We start from the raw sequence: 27,533 nt of genomic DNA on the forward strand, positions 1-27,533 counted from the left end.
GTCTCCTGCAGCATGAGTTACTCTCTAAGCCACCTCTCCAGTTCTCCACCTGACTCTTAAGGGGCTCTCTCCTGTGGCTGGTTTACAGCCTACTTGCCCAAAATAGACAATTCACGGTAGGTTTAACTCTGAGTGACTTTTCCCTTTTACGGAGTCTTATTCTTATCTCCCAATACCAGGGAAACAATCTTAAAAAACATAAAAATAGGACAAAAGTTTTAACTGTATTCCTTCTTTGGGGTTCCTTCCACTCTTATTTTCCCACTTAATCTACATAAACTCTGGGGGAAAAGAGAAAAAGGAAAAGGAGAAGGGAAGAAAGGAGGGGAAAGGAGGGAGGGAGGGAGAGAGGGAGGGGAGGAAGGAGAAGATGGAAGGAGAAGTGAAAAACCCACCACCTTTTAGCTCTTTAAGCCAAAATAACCAGAGGGTGGGGCGACTACATTGCGCATGGGCAAAAGCTTCTTGGCGTCTGCTTTTGGCGCGAAATTAGCGTGTGGTGGGCGGGGCTCTGGACGGAACCGCCATTGATTGGACAGGCTTGGCGCGAAGTAGCTCAGCTCCCGCTCCATTATTGGCTGGGGTGAGGAGGCGGGGCTAGCCAGAGGAGCGCGCGAAGCGGTGGCGCGGAAGGAGCTACGCGTGGAGCTTGCGGCTAGGCCTTCCGCTGCTGCGGCTTCTCGGCGGTGGTCTTTCTTCAGCAGTGCGTACTTTTAGCGCTGCCATGGACCTCGCAGCGGCTGCGGAGCCCGGTGCGGGAAGCCAGCACCCGGAGGTGCGCGATGAGGTGGCCGAAAAATGCCAGAAGCTGTTCCTAGACTTCCTGGAAGAGTGAGTGGCCTCCGGGGACTCGCGGGCCGGGCGGAGGTCTAGGCCCTGTGTGCTCGGGAAGGGTTGGGGCCGGGCCAGGCCAGATTCCAAAGCCCCCTGGATTCCTTTCTCCACCTCCCTTGCGTCATACTGCGCTTCTTTCTCTTTGCGTTTCTGAGACGGGGTTTCGAACTCGCTGTGTAGCGCAAGATGGTTTTGAACTTGTGATCCTCCTGCCTCCGCTTAGCTGGTTGCTGGGATGACAGATGTGCACCGCAGTGCCTGGTTGATGCGATGCTGGGAATGAAACCCAGCCCTTCCTATTTTATTTCAGGGCTCACATCACAGCCCAGTGAGGTCAGGGTTTGGGGGGAGCCCGTTACCTCTTGGGTAGGATTGAGCACACAGCCAGGAACCGGGAGCTTTTGCGGAGCTTGCACTGGACCACCTTATGTTGAAGAAAGTTCTAACAGGAACCTGTGCCTTGATGACTGCCCTATATAATGAAAGAGTTGTTCTGGACATCTGCCACCACCATCTCTCGCCTTCCCTGCCATCCTCTAGGGTCCTGGCTCATAGCTTCCACCACCTAGCAGCAACTACACACCAGTGTGCTTGCTCCTTACTCTGCTGCCTCCAATACGGAGTGTGAACACCCGGACTTCACTTACAAAATTCTTTTCTTTTTTTTAAAAGATGATGTCAGTGTATAACAAAAACTTCCGGTTTTGACCTTTTGGGAGTGGGCGTGACTAATTTTGCTAGACGTGCAGCTTATTGTAGTCCAGACTTTTCTTTACAGCAGAATAAAATGACATGACATGTATATATATTGCTGATCTATTCATCATCCTTTTGGATACACAGCTATCTTATGAAATTCTGCTATACTTAACTGTAGGCAGGGCAGTGGTGGCACGAACCTTTAATCCCAGCACTTGGGAGGCCGAGGTAGGCGGATCCTCTGAATTTGAGGCCAGCCTGGTCTACAGAGTGAGTTCCAGGACAACCAGGGCTACACAGAGAAAACCCCGCCAGTGTCGAAAAACAAAACAAACAAAAAAACCGCCTGTGATTTAAATTCTATATTCCTATATTTGTAATGTTCTTGGCAGTCAGTACAACTGCTTGTCCTTCAAAACCCAAGACTTCTTTTGATAAAACTGTAAACCAGTGCTTATTAACATGTTGGTCAGGACCCCTTGGAGCAGCACATATCAGGTACACATTATAATCCATGACAGCAAAATTACAGTTATGAAGTAGCAATAAAATGATTTTTTATGGCTGGGGTCACCATGACATGAGGAACTAATTAAAGGTCACAGCATTGGGAAGGCAACAAGCAGCAGCTACTTTTCCTGGGATCTCAGTAGGCCTGCTATTTCCAGATGCTTTCCCCTGTCAGCTATGGTTCTCAGCCCTCGGGCCATCTTCACGAAGGTCTTTTGGAAGAGTACATTTCAGCAGACAGTAAAAGTGCCTTTTCTTGGTAGCTAAGCGCTAGTCTTAGCATAAACAGGACTTAGTTTTTAAAATAATCAACTTCCTGTCACAGAGCAGCTTCGCTTTTGCTTACAGAATACTAAATTTTTTTTATGTTTGTTTTTTGAGACAGGGCTTCTCTATGTAACCCCTCAAACTCAGATCTGCCTGCTTCTGCCTCCCAAGTACTGGGGCTAAAGGTGTGCACCATCACCACCCAGCCCTGTCTAAATTTTCTATTACAGTTTCATTCTCCAAAACCGACCTCAGTCACCGTGGCTGCTTCAACCATCTTTTTCGTTGCTCACTTGTTTTCTTAATGTGTTAGGGAAGGAACCCAGAGCCTTACATATGCTAGACAAGCATTCCACCCCTGAGCTGTACTCCCTTTTATTTCTAATTTGACAGACCTTACTGTGTTGCCATAGCCGTGTGCTGGGATTAAAGAAGTGCATCACTGCGCCCAGCTCCCTGGGCCTTCTTTGCCTTTTTTAATTTTGAGCGAAGGTCCCTCTAAGCTCCCTAGTCAGTCCTCGAACTTCCAACTTTTCACCTTTAGCCTCAGCGACAAGGATTGACAGGCTCACATCACCAAGCCCAGCCACCACTTTTCAGTAAATTTACCTTTTAATGACTTCCAACGCCACCTTTTACATCTATGAATCTTTATTATAGCTTCTCCTGTAGGCATAATTAGCTTCTATTTCTGGCACTTGTCAATAAAAACATTTATTGTTTTGAGTTTTGTCTCCTGAGAATGCCAACCCCAGGACAGAAACGACACTACCTTTTCTGTGCTTTTAGGTATCAGATGTAATACTTATGCTTGAGTGCTTCTTGCTGTAATTGGAAGAGGAAAATTAATTTTGCCCCTGCCCCCTCCTCCCCCAAAAAAACCCTTCATTTTCTTGAGCTCTTTAACAATAGTCATTTCTATGTGGGTGTTATTTGTTTTGCTTGCTTTAAGTGTGTGTGTGTGTGTGTGTGTGTGTTAGAGATTAGAACTAAGACTTCGTGTGCGCTAGGCAAGCACTAGCACTGAATCACGTTTCCAGCCTCTTTATTCTGCTTCTTAAATTATGACTGGTGGGAATTAACTCAGGGATTTTAGCTCTCTGGTCTTAATTACACATAACAATAATTTTAAAAAACCTGTTCATTAGAAAATGTTAAATCATCTGGGTGTGTGGTACTGGGACACCTTTAATCTCAGTACCCGGAGGCAGTGGCAGGTGAGTTTGGAATAGAGAAAGTTTCAGGGTAGCCAAGGCTACACAACAACAACAAAAAAAAAAAACCCTGACATGGAAGAAGGGGGGGAAAAAAGGAAAGAAGCTGTTAAATCAGAGCTGGGGAGATGGCCCCATGGTTAAAAGCGCTGGCTCCTCATGTGGAGGACCCAGGTTCTATTCCCAGCACCCACTTGGTAACTGTAGTTCCAGGGATGCCCATTACCTTCTTGCCTCCTCAAGCACCAGGTACATGTGCAGTGCACGTGCATATATGAACTTTACTCATACACAGAAAATCCAAACATTTTTAATTGGGGTGAGGGCTGGGGCTGATGGCTCAGTGGGTACTGCAAACCTGACGATTTTGAGTTCAATCCCTAGGGCTCATGGTAGCAGAAGAGAACCGACTTCCATACGTTTTGTTTTGGATTGGTTTGGTTGGTTGGTTGGTTGGTTGGTTGGTTGGTTGGTTGGTTGGTTGGTCGGTCGGTTGATTGGTTGGTTGGTTGGTTGGTTGGTTGGTTGGTTGGTCGGTCGGTTTTAATTCGGAGGCCTGAAGAGAGTGTCAGATCCCCTGGTGCTAGAATTACAGTGCTCGGGAGCTTCCTGATATGAGTGTTGGGAATGGAGCTCGGGTCCTCTGGAAAATCAACAGCTCTCATAAACAGCTAAGCCATCTCTCTGGTCCCTATAAGTTGTACTTTCACATGTGGGACGTGGTATATACACAAATATAAATAGAATAGATATATAAATGTGTAAGCATTGTACAGTTCATTTTAGAGGTATCATCTAAGCAATTTTATGAGATTAGTGTCCGGATTAGTTTTTACTGCCTAGTTTAATGTGACTTGTATGCATCTGCAGGTTCCAGGGTAGTGATGGAGAAATTAAATACTTGCAGTTCGCAGAGGAGCTGATTCGTCCTGAGAGAAACACACTGGTTGTGAGTTTTGCAGACCTGGAACAATTTAACCAACAACTTTCTACTACCATCCAGGAAGAGTTCTACAGGTAAGAGTGTATTCATTTTTCCTTTAAATAGACATGAAGCCTGCGAACCCAGCTCCTTGCCTGGATGTTCCCTCTAAGGAAGAAGGACAGCTTTCATAATTACTTCCCTCCAAGGAGAGGACCTTGGGTACAGCAAGTGGTTCTATCGATGCAGGTCTGACTTTAACCTAAGCCTTTGTAGAGCTGGGTTTCCTCGTCTGGGATATCAAAAACAGTTGCTTATATGTAGTTTCCCCAAGACGGAAACTGCTCACTGTGTGTCAAACATAGAGTTCTTTTGCTTTCTCATTTTATTTGATCTTCGCCTATCCCATCTCCCCACTGGAATGGTACTTAGAATAAGTTACCTAGTTGGGTCCTAAGTTTGCACCAACGATAATGATTTTTCAGATGGGGTCTCATTGAGTGAGGTGCTGCCCAGGTTGGCCTTGAGCTCATGTTTAGTGCCTAACCTCAGCTTCCTGAACAGCAAGAATTATAAGCACACACCACTCATGCCAACTTAGGGGTCTTTATAGCAATAATGTTGTATTTGTTCTCTTAAAAGTTTTAATTATTTTTCTGGTTATGGAAGTAATATATATCTATTTTAAATTTTTATTTAAAAGGGCAGGCAGGTACGCATGTGGAGTTTGTAAAAGTTTACATGAGTTGGTTCAGCCGCTCCTCCTTATAAGTCCTGTGATTGAACACAAATTCTCAGCTTTGGGGACAGCACCCTTACCTACTTCTCCATCTTGCCAGCCCATGTGTGTCTATTCTAAAAAAAGAATAGAGAAAAAATCAAATTATCTGTATGCTTTTAACTCTGCCACTCCTCGGTAGCCAGTCTTTGCAGGTCTGGAAGCAAGCTTATTCTGAAAAATAATTAAAAAAAAGACTGAAAAGCCTTTCAAGTCTAGAGTTCTATAAGGATCTTTACTGCATTTCGATGTCTTCCTATGTGTATATAGTTTGGGGGAGACTATTACAGATAATGCACCCTGCTCTTTTTGATCTAATATATAATTTTCAATATAAAATTCCTTGGAAATATTTTAATAGCTTGGGTGTGGCATTTTGTCTTTTGCTTTGAATCAGGGTCTCAGTATATACCATGCTTGGCCTTGATCTTGTTTTTTGTAGACTAAGCTGACCTCAGACTCAGAGCTCTCTCTGTCTCTGCCTCCCAAGTACTGGGATATAGTGTGCACCACTATATCCAGCATTCATAGCTTGAGTGTTTTAGAGGTAGAAATAACTTCAGCTTATTTTGTTTTTAGCTATGTATGACAAAAAAATTGTTCACTAATATTGGTCTATATTTCTTCTAAATAGATATTTATATAAATATGAATTTTTGTTAACAGTGATAAAAGAGAAGTAAAGACACACAAGTTAGAAACATGGTCCTGTTTTCATGGTGAATTGGAAGCTGGAGGCCTCTGAAATTTTTCATTCATAGCTGATCAAGAACAGTTGAAGGGGAGCTGGGTGAGATAGCCACACGGGTGAACGTGCTTGCTGAAGAAGTATTAGGGTCAGAGTTCAGTTCCCAGCCCTACATAAACTAGCTGTGGTAGTTATACAGATAACCCCAGAGCTGGGGAACAGTCTAGCTACTGAGTAGTGGGGCCCAGGTTCAAGGAGAGACCATGTGTGGGAAAAAGTGATGCAGGGAGATACCTAATGTTGATCTCTGGTTTCACAGGTTTATGGGTGCACATACCCACATACCCATATACAGGCAGCAGAGTTTATTATAAAGCAAGCAGAGGAAACATAAACTAGCACTGACCAAATGGGGTTCGCTTTCCTAGTTTGTAAACTATCCAGAGAAAACTAACAATACTGAACACAGTGCTGACAAGGTTTAAATTACCTTGGACAGGAAAGTTGCCTGTGGTTTGAGTACTAAATGACTCAAGCAACAGATAGTAAGTATAACACTTTGTGTTTGGAGTTTCTATGTGTGCTGGGGTAGAGGTGGTTGATAAAACCATCATGCAATTAAGTGACTGACCAGATGAAATGCTGTGCTCTCAAAGTTGACAAACATGAAAAAGAAGACAGATTTAGTAAGACTAATCTGTCACTGATTCTGCTTGCTTTTCAGAGTCTACCCTTACCTGTGTCGAGCCTTGAAGACCTTTGTCAAAGACCGAAAGGAGATCCCTTTTGCTAAGGATTTTTATGTTGCGTTCCAAGACCTACCCACTAGACACAAGTAAGGAAGGAACCTTTAGGGGGTGAAAGGACCCACTGTATCAGATACCACTTACTCTGGGCATTTAGAACACCTGAGGTGTGCCGCTCAAGCCAGTGTGGTGCACAAATCAGCCTCCATTGGCTAGGTCTCTGAGTCCTCACCTATCATAGAGCACTGATACTGTGACAGTTCCTCTTGGTTGCTGTGTCTTTTGAAAATAAGGCCTTCTGGGTAGCTTGTGCTGGCTTCAGATTCCCAGTCCCCAGATGCCGAGGTCACACTGACGTTTTTGAAGTATTCAAACTCAGGAAGTTTAGTTTGGAGAAATTGTTTTTCCTTGGAGCTAGGAGAGGCAATATGGGTTGAAGCAGGTACTTGGTGTTGTTATTCTTAAGGCACCTTTTAGGGAAATCAGGACAAGATTTGCCAAGGGAAAAAATGTGAGAACTGAGGCCAGCTGGTCTAAATAATGATTTCAGGTCAGCCAGAAATATGTAGTGATATGCTGTCTCAAAAAAAAATGAATAAATAAATTTCAAAAGTAAAAACTTAATGAATTTTAGGACTTTAATGAATATGGACTCACAGTATGTAGACCTGGCTGGCCTTGAACTCACAGAAATCACTTTCTATAGAAATTAGGCGCTTCTGCCACCCTAAGTGTTGAGATTGAGTCATGCACCACTAGGATTGGGAGAGATGTTCAGTGGTTAAGAGCACTGGCTTCTCTTCCAGAGGACCAGGTTCAATTCCCAGCACCCATGGCAACTCACAACTCTATAATTCCAGTTCCAGGGCATCCAATACCCTCACACAAACAGACGTACACACAGGCAAAACACCAATGCACATAATAAAAATAAGTAATTTTTAAAAAGAAGGCATGCATCACCATGCCCCCATTCCCCCCAACTTAAATGCATAACTTTGAAACATCTTTTTTTTTTTTTTTCTATTCTTTTTTTCGGAGCTGGGGACCGAACCCAGGGCCTTGCACTTGCTAGGCAAGCATTGTACCACTGAGCCAAATCCCCAACCCCTTGAAACATCTTCTTAACTTGAAGAAAATCATTTGAAATATTTATTTGTGGGGTGTGTGTGTGTGTGTGTGTGTGTGTGTGTGTGTGTGAGAGAGAGAGAGAGAGAGAGAGAGAGAGAGAGAGAGAGAGAGAGACACCAGGAGACCAGAAAAGGGTGCTGGGTTTCCTGGGGTGACTTTCCTTCCTGTTGTGACATAGGAATTCAGATCCTCTGGAAGAGCTACAAATACTCTTAGCCATTAAGTTCTCCAATCCTGAAACAGTGTTTTTCCGAGTCTGAGACGGTCCTCCGGCTAGGCTGTCTGGCCAGTGAGCACCCAAGATCTGCCCCTTCAACAGCACACTGGTTTTAGATGCATGTCATGGCACCCACCCAATTTATTTCTTCAGTCATTTCATATTTGTTTTTATTTACTTATTGTAGCTTTTTGCAACTTTTTATGTTCAGCCCTGGTTGTCCTAGAACTTGCTCTGTAGACAGACTGGGCTCAAAGTCATGTCCGCCTGCCTCTGCCCCAAGTGCTGAAACTAAAGGTGTGCGCCACCACTGCCCAGCTCACTTTTATTTTTAGTTGTGAATTTGTGTTACACAGTTAAAAAGAAATTATGGACTACAGCGGTAACTCAGCTGCTAAGAGTGAAGTGTTCCTTGCAGTGGACCTGAGTTTAGTTCCCAGCATAGTGTCGGGAGGCTCACACGTGCACACCCACAGAGACATGCTCACATGAGACAAAAACTTAGAAGAAGATTTTCTTTTTTTTTTTGGAGCTGGGGACTGAACCTAGGGCCTTGCGCTTGCTAGGCAAGAGCTCTACCACTGAGCTAAATCCCCAACCCCTTTTCTTTTTTTTTTTTTTAAAGATTTATTTATTTATTATATATGAGTCCACTGTAGCTGTCTTCAGACACACCAGAAGAGGGCATCGGATCTCATTACAGATGGTTGTGAGCCACCATGTGGGTGCTGGGAATTGAACTCAGGACCTCTGGAAGAGCAGGTCGGTGCTCTTAACCGCTGAGCCATCTCTCTCCAGCCCCAGAAGAAGATTTTCTTAATGGGCGGAAGTGGTGTGAGGTTTTAGGTTCAGTCCCCGGAACTGAAGTGGGGAAAAGGACGGAAAGGATGTCCGCTAATGTGACTCTTGTCTTCAAATAGGATTCGTGAGCTCACTTCCTCCAGGATCGGGCTGCTCACTCGCATCAGTGGGCAGGTGGTGCGCACTCACCCAGTGCACCCTGAGCTTGTGAGTGGGACTTTCCTGTGCCTCGACTGCCAAACGGTGATCAAGGACGTAGAGCAGCAGTTCAAATACACACAGCCGAGCATCTGCCGCAACCCAGTGTGCGCCAACAGGAAGAGGTTCCTTCTAGACACCAATAAATCGAGATTCGTTGATTTTCAGAAGGTACTCACTTCTGCTTAGATTAGATTCTTATATGTAAATGTATTTATTAGACAGATTAGATTTAAAGCTAATAATGCTAATAACTCATTTTTGGCCCTCGTAATGACATATTATGTCAGTTTTTAAGGAATGTAGTGCCCACAGAGACCAGAAGAAGGTATCGGGTCCTCTGGTACAGATCGTCCTAGTTAAGTTCTATTCTGTGATAAACTTGACCAAAAGCAACGGGGGGTTGTGGGGTGCGGTGTTGGGGTTTACTTCATCTTAAAGTTACGGTCTGTCGTTGAAGGAAGGGAGTCAAGATAGGACTTGGGAGGCAGGGACCAAAGTAGACGCCATAGAGCAGTAGTTCTCAGCCTGTGGGTCTCGACCCCTATGGTTAGGGGTTACTACATGATGAACACTATATTAAAGGGTTGGGGCTCTAGGAAGGTTGAGAACCACTGCCATGGAGGAATGCTGCTTACTGTAATCCAAGGCTTGCTCAACCTGTTCTACAACCCAGGACCACTGTGGTCTGGACCTGCCCACACCAATCATTAATCAAGAAAATACCCCCACAAGCCAGCATGACTGAGGTCCCTCTTCCCAGGCAGTTATAGTTTATGTTAAGATGATAAAAACTAACCAGGACATAGGTGGTTGTGAGCCTCCACGTGGGTGCTAGCAACCAAATTCTGGTCCTTAACCACTGAACCACCTCTTCAGTCCCAGTAGATTCATCTCTTGAGCCATTTGACTAAAAGGGCACAAAAGTTTATTATGTGTGTTGCCCACATGTGGTGCAACATTTGCAAAGCAGACCAAGCTCTTAATTACCCAGCTATCTCTCCAGAACTAAGAGATACACTGCTTAGCCAGTTGAAGTATTTGAGTAAAAGTTTTAGGGCACAAAATTTTTATGTATTTTTAGGTATATGGGTGTTATGCTTATATGTATATCTAAGAACCATATGCATGCAGTGCCTACGGAGGCCAGAAGAGGACATTGGAGCCTCTGGGGCTGCAGTTGTTGGTGGTTGTGAACCATCCATGTGGGTACTGGGATTAAACCCAAGTCCTCTGGAAAAGCAGCCAGTGCTCCTAATAGCTTGAGACACCTTTCAAACCCCCAGTACAAACTTAGGTGAATATTGGTATGTGTCACAAGTCTATAGGGCAGTTTGTCAACAAACATGAAGACCTATATTTGATCCCTAGTACTACAGAAAGAGCTAAGTGTGGTGGCGTGTACTTGGAACTCTGTGCAGGGGAGGAAGAGGCAGCCAGATCCCTAAAAGTTAGGTGGTCAACCAGCCTGGCCAAATTGGTGAGTTCTAGGCCAGTAAGAGGCCCGGTCGTAAGAGAGAAGGTGGGTGGTACCTGAGGAGTGACACCTGAGACAGGTGTGACCACCTGCACACACACAAAGAACAAGGCTGGGTTAGGTGGGTGTTTGTAGCATTTGATTTCAGGTGTGTAGCGTGTGAAAGCATCTTTCCTTTGCTGTTGGTCTTGGTTGTAGGTTCGTATTCAAGAGACTCAAGCAGAGCTTCCCCGGGGAAGCATCCCCCGGAGTTTGGAGGTTGTCCTGAGGGCCGAAGCCGTGGAGTCAGCCCAGGCTGGTGACAGGTGTGACTTCACAGGGACGCTGATTGTTGTGCCGGATGTCTCCAAGCTTAGCACACCAGGTCAGTACCAATCGGGATGAGCACAGTTAAATATGAAGAGAGTGAAAAATAGACTTTTTCTATGAAGGATGGCGTTTCAGCTTTGGCTTATTCAAGCACATTGGTTCTTATGAGCACCATTAGTATTTGAACTGTGAGACACCTGTCTTTCGCTCTTACAGGAGCACGTGCGGAGACCAACTCCCGAGTCAGTGGTGCTGACGGGTATGAGACAGAAGGCATCCGAGGGCTCCGAGCCCTGGGTGTCAGAGACCTGTCATACAGGCTCGTCTTCCTTGCCTGCTATGTTGCACCAACCAACCCACGAGTAGGTCTTATTTTTACTTACTTGTCTGTTTACTGTGCTAGGAATTAAGCATGAGATCTGTGCCTGCTAGGTAGGAACTGGGCTCCATTCTCAACCTCAGTGTGAGATTACTAAGTTGGCAGAGCAGGGTAAAGTCCTTCATTTCCATCTGCATGTCAGTGACGGGCTTCTCACTACAGTTCAGTGATAGAAACCAATGGTAGCATTTTGTTTCCTCTGCTTCATTTCCATCTGCATGTCAGTGACGGACTTCTCACTACAGTTTAGAGATAGAAACCAATGGCAGCATTTTGTTTCCTCTGGCCAGAAGATAAGCTTTTACGTATCTTTATTAACTGAAGCCTAGTTTAGGGACTTTGTAGTGGAATTTCTTTCCCTTTACGCTATCCCGGCTCTGTATAATGTTTTTTATCTTGTTTTTCTTCCACCTCTCAGTTTGGAGGGAAAGAACTCAGAGATGAGGAGCAGACAGCTGAGAGCATTAAGAACCAAATGACGGTGAAGGAATGGGAAAAGGTGTTTGAAATGAGTCAGGACAAAAACCTGTACCACAATCTCTGCACTAGCCTCTTCCCCACGATCCACGGTAAGAGCTCTGTCTGTGACGGAGACTCGACGTCAGTAGTGAACATTTCATGGGTGGTACTGGTTCAGGGATTTTCATGAGGAGATTAGTTTGGGGTTGAAGAAGTGGCTCAGAAGATGAGATTATTCCTAATTTTTCAGAGAACCCGGGTTTGATTCACAGTACTCACATGGTAGATCACAACCATCTGTGATCCCAGTTCTAGGGGACCCAGTGCCTTCTGGGGATTCTGAGGGTACCAGACCTGCATGTGGAACATAGGCACACATGCAGATAAAATACCAATGCACTTAATAAAGTCGATGCCTCAGCAGAAGCTGTAAACACCCAAAGGTAGACTAGGGGTTAGAGCTCCTCAGGGCTCACTTTGACTCAACTTAGTGCTTGGATAGTTGGTGGCTTGGATTCCTCACAGGGAGGCATCCAGTGGGCAGGTCTTCATCACAAGCAGCCCATTTACTGTAGAAATGACAGCAAAGCAGGAGGAGACGGTGCTCTCCGGGTCTTGGAGCTACAGGCCTTAAGTTCACATAGCTATTGTTAAAGTCACACTAGGCATAGCAATACCTGAATTCTCTGCCATGGAGGAGGAGGCTGACCCAGGGGTGCATGTGAGTTTAAGGATAGCCTGGACCATATCTACAAGAGAAGCTAAGTTCATGCCAACTGCAAAGGTAGAAAATTAGGTTCCATCTCCTTTGTTTGAGACAAGATCTTACTATGTAGTCTCAACTGCACCGGAACTCTATAGGCCAAGTTAGTCTCATACTTATGGGACTGGAATTAAAGGTATAATCTACCACAGCCAATGGGTTCCATCTCAGTTTTTGTTGATTTTAGGCTGTCTCTGAATTTAAGGGATTCACCTGTCTCCTGAAGGCCATACCCAGTTAGGTTCTTTCAAAATAACGAATATCAAAGCTTCTATGAATAAACTATTTAAAACATACCCTCAGCACATTTTGTCTCAGGTCATGTCGGTTTTGTTATAGAGTGGATTTTTAATTTTCTGTTTCTATATGTGTATGTATATACATGATTGGGATGATGAGCAAAGTCAACCTCAAATGACATGCTCAGGAGCTGTTCACCTTGGGATTTGTTTTGGCTTTGTTTTCGAGGCAGTCCTCCATTAACCTGCAGCTCTTGGAGTCAGCTTTGCAGTGGTCTGCAAAGCCTAGTTAGTAAGCTGCCTGTCTGCTTCTCCAGGATTACAAGTGTCAGCCACTGTACCTGGATTGTCAGATGGATTCTAGGGATTGAACACAGGTCCTGAGCATTGCCTGGCAAGCACTTTACCAAATGAACTGTCTCGAGCCATTACTTTTCTTTGTTTATTGGGGGGGGGTGTTTGTTTTAATAAATGGTTTGTATACATTTGTCTAGCATTTTTTTTTTGGCAGTAGAGTTTAGTCACCAATTCCACAGGGGGGAAATTTTTAACAATACAGTACTCTGTTTAAGACTATGGTCTTGGGCTGGAGAGATGGCTCAGTGGTTAAGAGCACTGACTGCTCTTCCAGAGGTCCTGAGCTCAATTCCCAGCAACCACATGGTGGCTCACAACCATCTGTAATGAGATCCAATACCCGCTTCTGGTGTGTCTGAAGACAGTGACAGTGTACTCATATAAATAAAGGAAATAAATAATTCTAAAAAAAGAAAAAAGACTGTGGTCTTTATATTGGATTTAGGAGCAGTTATAAATTGCATTCAGCATGTTATCTAATCGGTTTAGTTAGTATGCATTTATTTAGTGCTGGTCAACAAAAGATGTCACCCCAGGTTCCTGAAGGAACTGGAGCAGCCACTAGCAAGAACCAGCAATGAACTGGAAGAGTAGCACACTCATGCCACTCCAACAAAAAGGAAAAAAGAACTTAGAACTGTGGCAGTGTGTAGTGGGGAAGCCTGTGTTTGTGGGAGAAGTCTTTGAGGGCTAGGGCTCTGTGGGAACGGCCTCACACAGGAAGTGGACAAGGAAAGGCTCCTAGGATGGTAAGCACGGACTGATAGCTGTGGTATGGGAGAAGACACTTGTGTGGCTTCTTTCTCTTGGTTATGTTGTCCCTGAGCCTTTTAAGTTACCGTGTGGATGTATCATGCCCAGGGGGAGGCACATTTGAAGGTCAGGACAGCTTCGTAGAGTTGGTTCTTTCCTTATGGTCTTAGGACCTTTCCCTGCTGACTTCACCATCCCTCTGAAAAATCAGTTTTCATCTGGAGCTTTTCACTTCAGGCAATGATGAAGTAAAACGTGGCGTCTTGCTGATGCTGTTCGGTGGCGTTCCCAAGACAACAGGGGAAGGAACCTCTCTTCGTGGGGATATAAATGTTTGCATTGTTGGGGATCCAAGTACAGCTAAGAGCCAGTTTCTCAAGTAAGTGTCTGCCTGAGGCAGTGCAGTGGGAAAAGTGTGCCACGTTCTCTCTGCCACCCAGGATGCGGTTGGTGTCGGCTGCTCCTCTTACTTTTGAGACAGGGTCTCTGTGTAGCATGTGTCGCTGTGCCCACCTTAGAACAGTTTTAGGTAATTGCTTTACATACTTTCCCATTTTCCGCAGAACATACGAGTGACCTGCAGGTAGACAACATTGTACTTTTATGTAGGAACATGTTTTGTTTTAGCCATTTTCCTAGTTGCTACCACCCTCTGTCTCCAGAACATCTTTTTGTTCTCCTGAACTGAACCACATACTTGTAAAGCCACCTTCTCCACTCCCTCTCAGCTCCTAGCAAGCACCATTTTACGCTGTTTAACTGAGTGTAGCCCTGCTCTTTGGGCCTTTGTGTCTGGCGTGCTCCAGTGCATCGACTCTATCATGCTGTGGTGATTGGTCTGCATATTCTGTTCTATGCAAGTGCTGCATTGTGTTTTATACATAATGCATAGGTGGGTGGTTTAGTTCTCTCTATTTTCCCACTATAATAGTAATGGTTACATAAAAACCACTAAACTGAGTTGTCAGAGACTGCTTTTCTATTTTGTTTTGAGACAGGGTTTTACTCTACAGCCTAGAATGGCCTCACTGTAAGATCTCCTTGTCTTAGTCTCCTAAATACTGAGATTAGAAGCTTGTACCACATCCAATCTATTCCTTTTTTTTTTAAGTTTTTTTCTTGGTTTTTCGAGACAGGGTCTGTGTAGCGTCGGTTGTCACTCTGTAGACCAGGCTGGTCTCAAACTCATAAAAGTCCGCCTGCCTTTGCCTCCCAGGTGCTAAGAGTCAAGGCTGCACCACTACCACCTGACTTCCTTAAATTTTTTTACTGTTTATTTTTGGGAGCTGGAAAAATAGCTTTGCGAGTGACTGGTGACTAAAGTTTAGTCCCTGGAGCTTGTGTAGAGTGGCAGAAAGGAGTCACAAAGTTGTCCTTTGGCCTTCATTTACCACTCTGTCACACACACACACAAAGTAAAAATGAATGCTTTTTTTTTTTTAATTCATCTGACAGGAATGAATTTGAGTCAGTTTTGGAACTCCTGTTAGCTGGTATTTCTGGAACTGGTGTGTGTATTGATGTGCTAATGAGCCTTTGTGTGGTGTTCCTGAATAGGCATGTGGATGAGTTCAGTCCCAGAGCTGTCTATACCAGTGGCAAGGCCTCCAGTGCTGCCGGCTTAACAGCAGCTGTGGTGAGGGATGAAGAATCTCACGAGTTTGTCATCGAGGCTGGAGCGTTGATGCTGGCTGATAACGTAAGGACATTGTGTGCCATTGGACATGGGGAGATCAGCGCCCTTTGACCTTTCACTAACTAACAAGCTGTAGTTGAATTAAGTTACTTAGTGTGTTAACTCAGTTTTGTTAATCTACATTGAGTTGAGACTCGTCGTTAGTTGATACTTTCTGAGCATCCCTAGAATGTGTTGGTTACTGTGACTAGACCATCCCAGTTTGTTGCTTTGCAACATCTCTAAGCAGGTCTATCCATGAATACATACATATATATTTGGCAAAGATGAATTCCTTGTGAGGATGCAAGCCTATATTCGTTGTGGTACTCCTCCATCCACTCTTTACTGTTACAGACTAAAATCAGTGGCTAGACTAGACCAGTCAGTCACCTGTGGCTGGCCCGGGACTCCCAGAGATCCGCCTCTGCCGTCCACATCTTTGATCACGGGTGTGCACCCTTACACCCAGCCCAGTGCTGAGGTCTAAGTTTGAGTCAGGCAGGAGAGTCCTTTATCTCTGCTCTGCTGAGAAGTCTTGCCAAAACAGGAACTGAGAGTGTTTATATCCCAGCTCCATTTGCCGGGGGCATGGAAAGGTCTCTGGTGGAAACTTTGTAAGTTTACCACCTGACATCTGCAAAGCAGTTTCTCTGATTTCCTTACTCGTGCTAAGCAAGGAAGTACTCTGCCACCGAGCTATATCCTCGGCTCTGCAAGGAAATCCCTTAATGCTGGATCTGTTTGGTTGCAGGGTGTCTGTTGCATTGATGAGTTTGATAAGATGGACATGCGAGACCAAGTTGCTATTCACGAAGCTATGGAGCAGCAGACCATATCTATCACTAAAGCCGGAGTGAAGGTGAGTGAGGGTCCCCTTCGCCTTGCGGATTACTGTGGTAGACACGTCCACCTGGTGGAGTGCACTGTTCCAGTGTGTAATGTGGCTGTGATGGAAAGTAATGGGACTGGTGCGATTTTTAGCGTTTCATTTTTCAGAAATGTGAAGCTTTATAAATATTCATTTATTGGGGGGCTGCCATGGCATCTGTGTGGCAGGACAACTTCGCTAATGTGTTTATGATTTCTGGGGCTCACACTCAGGTCACCAGGCTTGCGTATCAGACATGGGACCTGCAGAGCCAGCTGTGACTCACAAAGCTTCATAAATGCGCATTCTTTACAAACAGCCTCCTGTCGTAACAAAGACAGCCATTGTTGCCAGTACCACAGATTACCCACAGATAAGCAGAATTTAAATGACATCCGATTGTCATATGATAACCACCATTAAAAGAGGACCTTAACATATTAAAGCAGTAGGTTTGGGGGACAGACGACTTAGCAGTTCAGAAGAGCACGTTCTTGCAGAACTCACATGGGCAGCTTACAATCCAGAGATTTCAGCTTCCTCTTCTGGATCCTGCAGACACAGGGCACTTACATAGAGCAGACTGCATACACATAGTACAGTGATGTATAGATTTAAGAAATCTCGAGGGGCTGGGGATTTAGCTCAGTGGTAGAGCGCTTACCTAAGAAGCGCAAGGCCCTGGGTTCGGTCCCCAGCTCCGAAAAAAAGAACCAAAAAAAAAAAAAAAGAAATCTCGTACAGCTCATAGTACAGCGGATACTAGGTATATGCTGAGTATATGTGCACAAGTAAGCAAATACATACAGCGTCTTCCCCCTTTAGCTTCATAATTTTATTGCCAGTCTCCTGTAGTAGCACCTGCTAGGTCACTATGATTTATTAGCCTTGTGGCACTCGGCTGCATGAACCATACATTGGGTGGCTTTCAGTCTGGTTGTCACAAGCTCCTTCAACTGTCACATCTCTAAGGGGCACCGTGTGGAAGGGCTCACTGTGCCCTTACCAGGCTTGAGTCCTGATGGTTCAGTGAGTGAGAAGCTTTTGCTCCCGTCTAGTTAGCTGCATGAGATAGAACTTCATACTGTATCTATATTGGCCATTTGGGGTTTGTTTTTTTAATCCCATGGTTTTCTCTCATGATCAGGCAACTCTGAATGCCAGGACATCCATTCTAGCTGCAGCAAACCCTGTCAGCGGACACTACGACAGGTCAAAATCCCTGAAACAGAACATCAGCCTGTCAGCGCCCATCATGTCCCGCTTTGATCTCTTCTTCATTTTGGTGGACGAGTGCAATGAGGTAGCCACTTCAGCTGCTTGTGTTTGCATTTGTGTTCAGTTTCATGACCTTTTGTGCCTCTTGGCTGTAATACTTCTAGCCTGAGTTATTTGTTCTTAGATTTAAGTATTCGACCTTATCATCTCAGATGTGTGTGAACACACAAACAGCCCACTACCCCACAGGGTCTTGTGTAACACACGCTGACTTGAGCTCTGTGTAACCCACCATGCCCATCTCCTGATCGATAAACAGGAAGCTCCTCTATTTCAATAGTTAATACAAAACCCTTGCTTACAACCTGACTTGAGACATTATCTAAATAAAACTGCCTTGCTCTTGTGAATGTTTGGGGGACTTGGGCTTAGTTTCTCCCCTTTTCCCTTCACAGGTACACAAATGTAATTAACTCATAGATAATAACTTGGTAGCTAAGAGGACACACTGAAGCTAGACTCTTCAATCCTGTTCCAGACTTACTAAGACCCTGGTCAGATACTTTAACTTTTCTGGGACTTAGTTTACTTCTGTGTAAGATAAAGCTGTCATCTACTTCAGGAGGCTTGCTACAAAACATACCTGGGAAAACAGTTTCATGTCAGAGGCTCTTATAAATGTTCTGCTGCGGCTGTTCTTTTGAAAGTTTGTTTGTTTGTTTGTTTGTTTTTGAGACAGTCACTATGTGGCCCTGACTATCCTGGAATTCACTATGCAGACCTCGCTAGCCTCAAAATGACAAAGATCTGCCTCCCAACCGCTGGGGTTAAAAGCATGTGCTACTGTGCTGAGCCCTCGTTAGACCATGTCTATGCACATGTATCAGTGACATTACTCTAACTGGTTACTTGCCCCTGCTTTGTTTGTTTTGGCCAATTCCCTCCCCCCGCCCCAATCTCCCCAGTTCTTCTGTTCTCATAGCAACTGGGCTACCTTACTGAAGGTAGTCAATTCCATCCAGGTATATTCTCAGGGTAAGGTAGGCATCGGGGTACTATAGAGATATTTTAGTGGTTGGGTGCACTTGCTGCTTTTGCAGAGGTCCAGGTTTGATCCTAAGCCCACCCTGTGTGGTGTCTAACGACTATAACTCTAGGGGCTCTGAACCCTTTTTTGGCCTCTGGCCACCAAGCATGTGCAAGGTGCAAAGACACACACATAGGCAAGTAAATGTTGTTGCTTTTTTGAGACAGACTCTCACCATAACTCTGGCTGGTCTGAAACTTGCTGTGTGGGCCAGGCTGGCCTCAAACTGGCAGAATTTCTGCCTCCCCTGTGCTGGGATTAAAGACCTATGCCACCATACCCAGCATTAAATGTATTTATTTTTTAATTAAAAATCTATTGTAAAACCTTTGATTATGAGACTGGAGAGATGGCTGGAAGTTAAGAGCACTTTGTTCTTGCAAAGGACGCACATTCAATTCCCAACACCACACAGTAGCTCACAAGCATCTACAACTACCACACCGAGAGATCCAAGGCCCTATTACAATACCCTCTGGCCATCAGACATGTATGTGATACACAGACATGCATGTGAGCAAAACATACATATAGAATAAATAAATCTAAAAGAAATAACTAAATAAAAACTCCGCTCAGAAAGTTGATACCTATTAATAACTTCTCTCAGGAACATGGAGGTTAATTTTGTCTTCTTTCAAGATAGGGTTTCCTGTAGCATATACTGGCCTCGAACCTCTTATGTAATTAACTAAGGCTTAACTCCATTGAGGTTCCTACCTCCCTGGGATTGCAGCCCTCACTACATGCCCAGATAAGAGAGCATTTGTAGCATTCCTTCTTACTACATGCACTTCTTTGGAGTCAGTACTACTATGACTGAAAGTTCTCTTGTTTTGAATTAGGTGACAGATTATGCTATTGCCAGGCGCATAGTAGACTTGCATTCAAGGATCGAAGAATCCATAGACCGGGTTTATTCCCTTGATGATATAAGAAGGTATCTTCTCTTCGCCCGACAGTTTAAGCCCAAGGTAATCTGCCCTGCCAAACCTGGATAAGTCATTGTGTGTAGGGTTGTTAATATTTATTTAAATAAATGGGTTATGTGGAAATTAACTGAACTTGGTTTTAGCTTTAGATTTGATTTGATCTTTTGAGGCAGGCAGGGTCTCCACTGTGTAGTCTAGTCTAGCCTCAAAAATATTTTAGTCAGGAATGGTGGTCTGTATAGTGAAACCGCATCTAACAATAAATGTGTAAATAAGGATTGTTAGCGACTTTCGTGTGAACAGTGTGTATTTGCCAGTACTGCTATGTACTGGGGTTCTTGCTCTGAAAACCTGAGGGTCTTTTAGGTCAGTATATGCTGTCTTTTCCTCTACAGCCAGCATAAGTTCATTAGCTAAGCCTCCAGGATAGACTGAGTGCTGATGAGCTTTGAGATCTTGGGGTACGTCTCATTTTATTCTATTGCTTCACATGTTAACATTGTGAAATGGTCATTTGCTTACACTGGTCCATTGTCCTCATGTCCATAAAATTAGTACATGAATTTACAGGCTTCTGAGTGTCGGTTTCTGAAGTAATCCATTGTCCTCTATGTTTCCTGGAGTGCTCCTATCCAGGACCTCTTTAACTGGAGTTTAATTTAGTCAGTCAAATAAGTATAAATATCTCCCTGATTTGACTGGTTTTGAAACAGATTTCCAAAGAGTCAGAGGACTTCATTGTGGAGCAGTACAAACGCCTCCGCCAGAGGGATGGCTCTGGGATCACCAAGTCGTCGTGGAGAATCACTGTGAGACAGCTTGAGAGCATGATCCGACTCTCAGAATCGATGGCCCGCATGCACTGCTGTGATGAGGTACCAGCCCCTGTGATAACACGGGAACAGGAATGCATGGGTTGGCTTGTAGGCATGTTCTTATCTTTGTTATGGAATATCCCACTACCAGTTGATACTATTCTCCCAGTTGCTATCATGGCAGTTATGAGGCATGGTATCTAGACTGATAGTAACAGATAAAAATGTTTATTATAGTCAGTAAGTTATGGAGTACACATACAGGTGAGTAATATTTAATCTCTACGTTGCCCTGGGCCTCTGGCTGGGAATACAAATGTGACTGTGACTCCTGCCTCGGAAGGAGCCTTCTACCTTAGGTTGTAAAATCCGTGTGGGGTGGGTTTGGGTATTGTTTTGGTTTTGCATATGGCAGGGCAAAACACTCATGACACTGTCCTACATCTTCAGCTCCGTGGGGTCTTAGTTGCTCTTGGTGCCCTAGAATTACAGCAAATGTCAGATCATGGGAAAGGGGCAATATTAGAAACCACACTTCCGTTTCACAGCAAGAAGCTTTTGTGTACTTTAGATACAAAGTTCAGTTAGAATTCAAAAGGGAGGTAGGTTCATTTGTTTGTTGTTTTTCTGAAACAGGATTTATTATGGTAACCTGGCTTAAATCCCCAGCCCTCTGCCACAGACAACCATAGATGGAATTATAGGTGCACTTAGGTTTTGAGATAGCATTTAAAGCCCGAATTGGCCTTGAACCTTGAATTGTATCACATGCCTATAATCCCAAGGCTTAGGAGGTAGAGATAGGAGAATCATTAGTTCAAGGTCATCCTCAACTACATTTCAAGTTTGAGGCCAATTTGAACTGAGTGGGTCTTTGTCTCAAAAAAATAAGTCAATAAAACAAGATTTGGGGATGTTGTAGATACTTGTATGTTGAGCCCTGGATTCAGTTTTCAGTACTGTAAGTGAAGGGAGAGAGGAAGAAGCCAGGCGGTGGTGAGGGCCTGGTCCATGACGCCAGTCCTAAGGGATCCAGTACCTTCTGGCCCTGCAGGCTCTGAGTGCGTGTGGTGCGGACATAATTGCAGACAAATGCACATCAAACCAAGCCGAGATACAGGGAGGAAAGTGTGCTGCTCTTGTTAGGTCCACTTCTGCCTCCCAGCTCCATGCTCCAGAAATGAGACTTAGACTCAAAGTATGTTTGCAGATGCCCTGGCCATGTAACTAGGCTACTCCAACTACTTCGTAACTAAAGATAACCCATTTATTTTAATCCACATTTTGCCACCTATGCTCAGGTATCATGAGTCTGTCTCCTTAGATCTTCCCAGGCAAATCTTACAGATGGCTCTATCCCAGAATTCTTTCTCCTAGATATCCCACTTCCCGTTTCCTGCCTAAGCCCTAGGCTTTTTAATTGGCAGGTGATGCATCCATGCAATACATATGATATTCTCTGCAAACCCACATTGGGCTGCTTACAACTGCCAGTCACTCCGGCTCCAGGGAATCCAGCACTGGTCACTGCACTCATGAGCACAGACCCACACACAGATACATAGAGTGCATACAGCTGTATCAATTCATAGACGCCGGAGGAAAGTGAGAGTTAGCTTCGCTCTCGCTAATACCTTACATAACTAAGTTGTCTGATTACTGACTTAGGTCCAGCCTAAACATGTGAAGGAAGCTTTTCGATTACTGAATAAATCGATCATCCGTGTAGAAACGCCTGACGTCAATCTAGATCAAGAGGAAGAGATCCAGATGGAGACGGATGAGGGACCAGGAGGCATCAATGGTGAGGGGGTTGCTCATCTCCTGTGGGTGTCGTGCATGGATGTGAATGGATGTATCAAACGGGATTTACATTAACTGTAAGCTGGAGCACAGTTAAGTAGCTGTACAGAGTATATGCTCTGGGAAGACCAAAAGAACGCACATCAAAATGGGCAGGTCCTCGTCCTCTACTCTTACTTACAGTATTCTGTTTAGCTCTTGAATTTAAAATGTCTTCTTGGGTCAGCAGATGGTTGAGTGGGTAACTGCCCTCACCTGGGAACCTGGTGCTCTTCGCATGTGAAGGCAGGAGGGCAGAGTCCTCTGATCTCTGCATATACTATGACATGCTAGCGTGTATCCATGTACATAGTAGCAATTTAAAGATTTTTAAACCTCGCCATCATATTGAAATGTCTCACTAGGTGGGTGGCCTAAAGTTGTCTTAAATCTGCTCCAGCCTTTTACATGCACAAATTATAGGTGTGTGCTACCATGCCCTGCTGCAAATGCTATCAATACCAGCTCTGTCCCCGTCCTGACACTCTCCTCAAACCAGTTGTCGTCACTGGTAGGATTTTAATTTGTTTCAGATTTAGTTACAAAACGATTGTTTTCTGTAGTTTGTATCAGGCACAGAGAGTATGCACGTGGGTTCTAGATGTTGAAGGCACAAGGAGAGGATTTAGGTGGTGTTACTTCCTTCCTTAGGTCATGCTGACAGCCCTGCCCCTGTGAATGGGTTCAATGGCTCTGGGGAAGATGCCAGTCAGGAGACCGTTCCCAAGCCCTCCCTCAGGCTGGGCTTTGCTGAATACTGCCGAATCTCTAACCTCATCGTGCTTCACCTCAGGAAAATGGAAGAAGGTGAGATGTACCCCACGCTGTTTATTTGCTGTCAGTCTCACACGCTGTTCCCGCCACTTCCGGTGTTGTGTTCTATCGGAAATCAGGAGAGGTGATCGCTTAGGTTGGCTCACTTTAGGAAGGAGACTTGGGTAGGGTTGGCATAGCTTCCCTACAAGTTTGTTGTCAGAAGCTTACAGATCATTCTATGATACAGAACATAAGTGCAGGTGTTCCTGTATTTAGCTTATGATTTTGAAGCAGAATCTTTAGATCGCTCACATGAAGAACAGCTTTGCAGGTGGAAATTACTATAGTTGCTTTCTTCCCAACAGATGTCGCCAGGGTATTTATGTTTTATCTATAGAACACCACAGTGTAGTAGAACCTTCCCTGATGTACCTGGTTGGTGGGACACTTGCCCACTTTTTACCCTTAACTGCTTTGCCATGATTTCATATCAGTCACGGTTTGCCAGTTACTCATGGGTGGGAGGATGAACCATCATCTGTTAGTGTTGTAGTTAATTCTTTTGTGTGTTTATAGGCATTTGTGTATGGGTGCCCATGAAGACCAAAAGGGGGACTGGGCCCCGCCAGGGCTGGAGTTACTGTAGGTTGTGAGCTGCCCGGCATGTGTTCTAAGGAACAGAAAGTTCCAAGGCCAACTCTGGTGGCTTCTAGGCTTAAGTCACCGTGCAAAATGCCAGTCTGTGCTGCAGACTTTCACGGCCAGGGTCACCTAGTACTTGAAGTCAAAACGAAATGCTCTGATGAGGGTGCTTACAAATCCATGAGATTTTATATCTGTGCATGAAGATTGGATCCAGGAATCAGTACATACTAAGCACATGTTCTAAGACCACTGGTCTTTATTCTTCACCTTGTTTTGCAAGTTTCTAAAATCGGCAGTGCAGTTTGCTAGGGGTCAGTCCTTTTAAATGTGCTTTGTTGCAGAGGAGGATGAGTCAGCCCTAAAGAGGAGCGAGCTGGTCAACTGGTACCTGAAGGAAATCGAGTCGGAAATCGACTCTGAAGAGGAGCTCATAAATAAGAAGAGGATCATAGAGAAGGTTGTTCATCGTCTCACACACTACGTGAGTATCCACAGCAGAGGAACAGTGCCTGTGTCTGCAGGTTTTGGATGAGTTTGTGTGCTTTGACATGTGGTCATAATTGCAGTTGAGGAGAGTTAGCGGCAAGGGAGGGACTTTTCCTAAAATAAGCAGAATTTAGATAAAAGCTGAGCAGGCAGCTTTTGGACCTTACTTTTGGGTGGGTTTTTATGGTGTCTGCCCCTGTTTGGGTGCTCTCTGACTCTTTCTTTTCACCCTGTTGGCTTCATTCATACGTGGCTATATGGTAAATTCTCAGCCAGCCCACTAGCACCACCTCGTACCTCACTCCCACCCCCAATCCAATGCAGTCTGAAAGAGAAAAGACAGATGGTGTGTTCTACATTATTTTTACTGAGAAAATCTCCAGATGAATTATGTTTAGATATTTTGTGTTTGTTAACTTAGAGATTGTGTCTCACTGTGAAGCCCACACTGGCCTAGAATTCAGGTCTTTGTGCCTTAGCCACCTGAGTGCTGATGTTTCGGGATATATACACCATCACAGGCTTTGACCTGTTCCTAGTTTTAGTTTAGTTAGAAATAGAATCTACCTGACATGTGAGAGGCCTAGTATGACCCTTCATAAAAAAGAAGTAAGAGATAGAGGGAGAGTTCAATGGTTATGAGCATGCACTACTCTCCCTGAGCACCCACATCAGCTGGCTAAACCTACCTGTAACTCTTCAGAATAATTTAAAAAGGAGTAGAAATAGGGTCTAGCTGAGTGTGGTAACACACACTTAAATCCTTGTGGTCAAATGCGGGCAGGAAAGCTGCAAGTTTCAGGCTGGTATAGCAGCATAGATGCCTCAAAAGGTGGGAAGAGGGATTCCTGAAAAGGATGATAGGCGGTGATTAAAAGTTATATTAACAAGCATTGATAATATGTAGGGTGCCTTATTAAAATCACAGTACCTGCTGGGTTTCTTAGTTTTTCAAGGCAGCTATGCCTAAAGCATCCTGGTAAGAAGGGAGTTGAGCGGCACACTGATAATGGTTTTAAGGTGTGGTTCTAGTCTAGAAGCTTTCGGAGAGGAAACAAGACAATGTGTAAGTAGCAGACATGTGGAAGAGTCTGGTTCTGGACTGAGGACAAACTGTGTTCTCCAGGATCACGTTCTGATTGAGCTCACCCAGGCTGGACTGAAAGGCTCCAGTGAAGGAAGCGAGAGCTATGAGGAAGATCCTTACCTGGTAGTCAACCCGAACTACTTGCTTGAAGATTGAGATATAGAAGGTGACTTACGGCCAGGGACCTGTGGTGGCCTACCTTAGCCGGGACCTGGGCAGCACTGAGACCGTTTCTGGAGCGATGCTTGGGGACAGTTGAGAAGAGACAGCCGAGTTCATGGCCGTGGATTTCATGCTGGCACATGCGTGGGCACTTTGTGCTTGTCCTGTTGAAGTTGGATCCCAATCATGTTTTCTGAAAGACTTTTTATTTCATGTGCAGGAAAAGCCTGCTGCATTTGTCATACATGTGACTGAGGGAATTGCTTTTTCCTGTTTCCAGCCACTGCTTTTACTCGTGAAAATAAAGCAATTGTTCTGTGGTTGTCTGTTGGATCTGTTGGATTCATTTCTACTCTTGATTATTGCCTCCATGTGGGCTACAGAGTGAGTCTGTCTCAGAAAGGGCGAAGGAGAAAGCCCATCATAAAGCGGTCATGGGCCTGTCTTGGTTACTGCTGCTGTGATGTAACACCGTGACCAAAGAGCAAATAGGAGGAAAGAGTTTATCTGGTTTACACTTTAGCACTGTTCATAATAAGAAAGTCAGGACAGGAATGCTAAAACAGCAGGATCCCAGAGGCAGAGGCCAGGGGTGGGTGCTTTTATTAGGTTCACCCCTGTGGCTTGCTTGGCCTCTTTGAACCCTGGGCAACACTCACCATGGGCTGGGACCTCCCTTGTGAATCCCTAATTAAGGAAATACCACTTAGGCTCGCCTACAGCCCCATCAAATGGAGGCATTTTCTCAGCTGAGACTTCCTGTCTGATAACTCCAGCTCACAGCAAGTTGCGACAGTAGTCAGTGCAGGGTCCAAGCAAAATAGCAAGATGGTGGTGCATGCTTATAATTTGTTGCTGGGGAAGTAGGCAGGTCCCTAGGGCCTGATAAACTACTTGGTAAGTTCCAGGCCTGTCAGAGTACCTGGGTTTTTTGTTGTTTTTCTTTGTTAAATGTACAACACCTAAGGAATAACACTCAGCACCCTCATGGTGGCTTACAGCCATCTGTAACTGCAGGCACCAGGCATGCATGTGATACACATGACACATGCATATAAGCAAAACATTCATCTACATTTTTAAAACGTGTGTATATGTGCTGAGATGGCCCAACAGGTAAATGTGCTTGCCATGCAAATGTAGCTCAATCCCAGAATCCCTGGTGAGAGGCAAGAAGCCACTTTACCTCTGACTCACACATGCTGTCATCTATGTGTACAATAATAACTGAAAGATACAAGTTTTGATATGTGTAAAGACAGTCTTGCTGTGTAGCTCTGTTACGAATGTTGTAGAGACAAGCTCTCACTATGTAGCCTGGCTGTCCTCAGACCTGTGCCTCTGCCCCCCAGCAGTAGGACTAAAGAAATCCCCACCACACCGACCTCAGTGTGTCTTCAAAGACACTTGAAAACTCTTGATTGTATTTTAATGTGACATGAAAACCTGATATAGTTATTATACTGTCGAGACACCTCAGTCATTAAAGTACTTGACCCTCAAACATGAGGAACTGAATGTGGTGGCCCATGCTTGGAATTCCCACACTGGGGAAGAGATGGAGCCCAGCCTCTCCTACCAAATCAGTTCCAAGCCAGTGAAAGACCCAGCTTAAAATTAAGAGGGCCTCGTGTAAGACCACTCTGCAGCTGAAGCACTTACACAAGCTGAGGCCCTCAGTTTGCTCCCAAGGACTGACACGGTCGAAAAAGACCCAGCTGATCTCACAAGGTGGTGTGGAATTCATGCACACACAATTTCATTTTTAAGTAAAAATACAAGGTGAATAGTGTCTGACCAAAGCTGCCCCTACTCTACACAAACACACACACACGCATGCACTTTCATGCCATGTGTACATACATGTATGCAGAGAAGGGCTGCTCCCCCCCCTTTACAAGATTGATGTATGTGTGTGTTTAGTCTACACATATATACATGTACCGTGCATACCTGGTGCCTATGGTCAGAGAGGGCCTCAGATCCCCCTGAGAGTCATCATTTGGGTACTGGAAATCAAACCTGTGACCTTTGCAAAGCAACCAGTCAGTACTCTTAAATCACTCAGCCTGCTTTCCACTCCTACCCCTGTTTAAATTTTGCTTTTTTTAGACAGGTCTCACTAGCTCTGGCTGGCCTGAAAATCACTATGTAAGCTGGCCTGGCCTCACACTCAAGAGACCCACTTACTTCGGCTTCTTGAGTGCTGAGTTAAA

The 27,533-nt window shown here is 44.7% G+C and overlaps 1 protein-coding gene across 1 annotated transcript; it reads left to right on the plus strand.

Moving 5' to 3' along the window:
- Positions 1-570: 570 nt before the first annotated feature.
- Mcm6 (minichromosome maintenance complex component 6) lies at positions 571-25,650 on the plus strand. The gene is made up of 17 exons (XM_032915368.1): positions 571-831; positions 4,395-4,541; positions 6,637-6,747; positions 8,927-9,176; positions 10,681-10,846; positions 11,008-11,153; positions 11,589-11,739; positions 13,979-14,120; positions 15,299-15,440; positions 16,171-16,278; positions 17,435-17,590; positions 19,438-19,566; positions 20,238-20,399; positions 22,008-22,143; positions 22,833-22,988; positions 23,924-24,063; positions 25,195-25,650. Exons 1-17 carry the CDS (start codon positions 725-727, stop codon positions 25,309-25,311), a joined length of 2,466 nt encoding a protein of 821 aa, XP_032771259.1. The 5' UTR covers positions 571-724; the 3' UTR covers positions 25,312-25,650.
- The last annotated feature ends 1,883 nt before the right edge of the window (positions 25,651-27,533 follow it).

Source organism: Rattus rattus, chromosome 10, assembly GCF_011064425.1.
Source record: "Rattus rattus isolate New Zealand chromosome 10, Rrattus_CSIRO_v1, whole genome shotgun sequence".
NCBI lineage: Eukaryota > Metazoa > Chordata > Mammalia > Rodentia > Muridae > Rattus > Rattus rattus.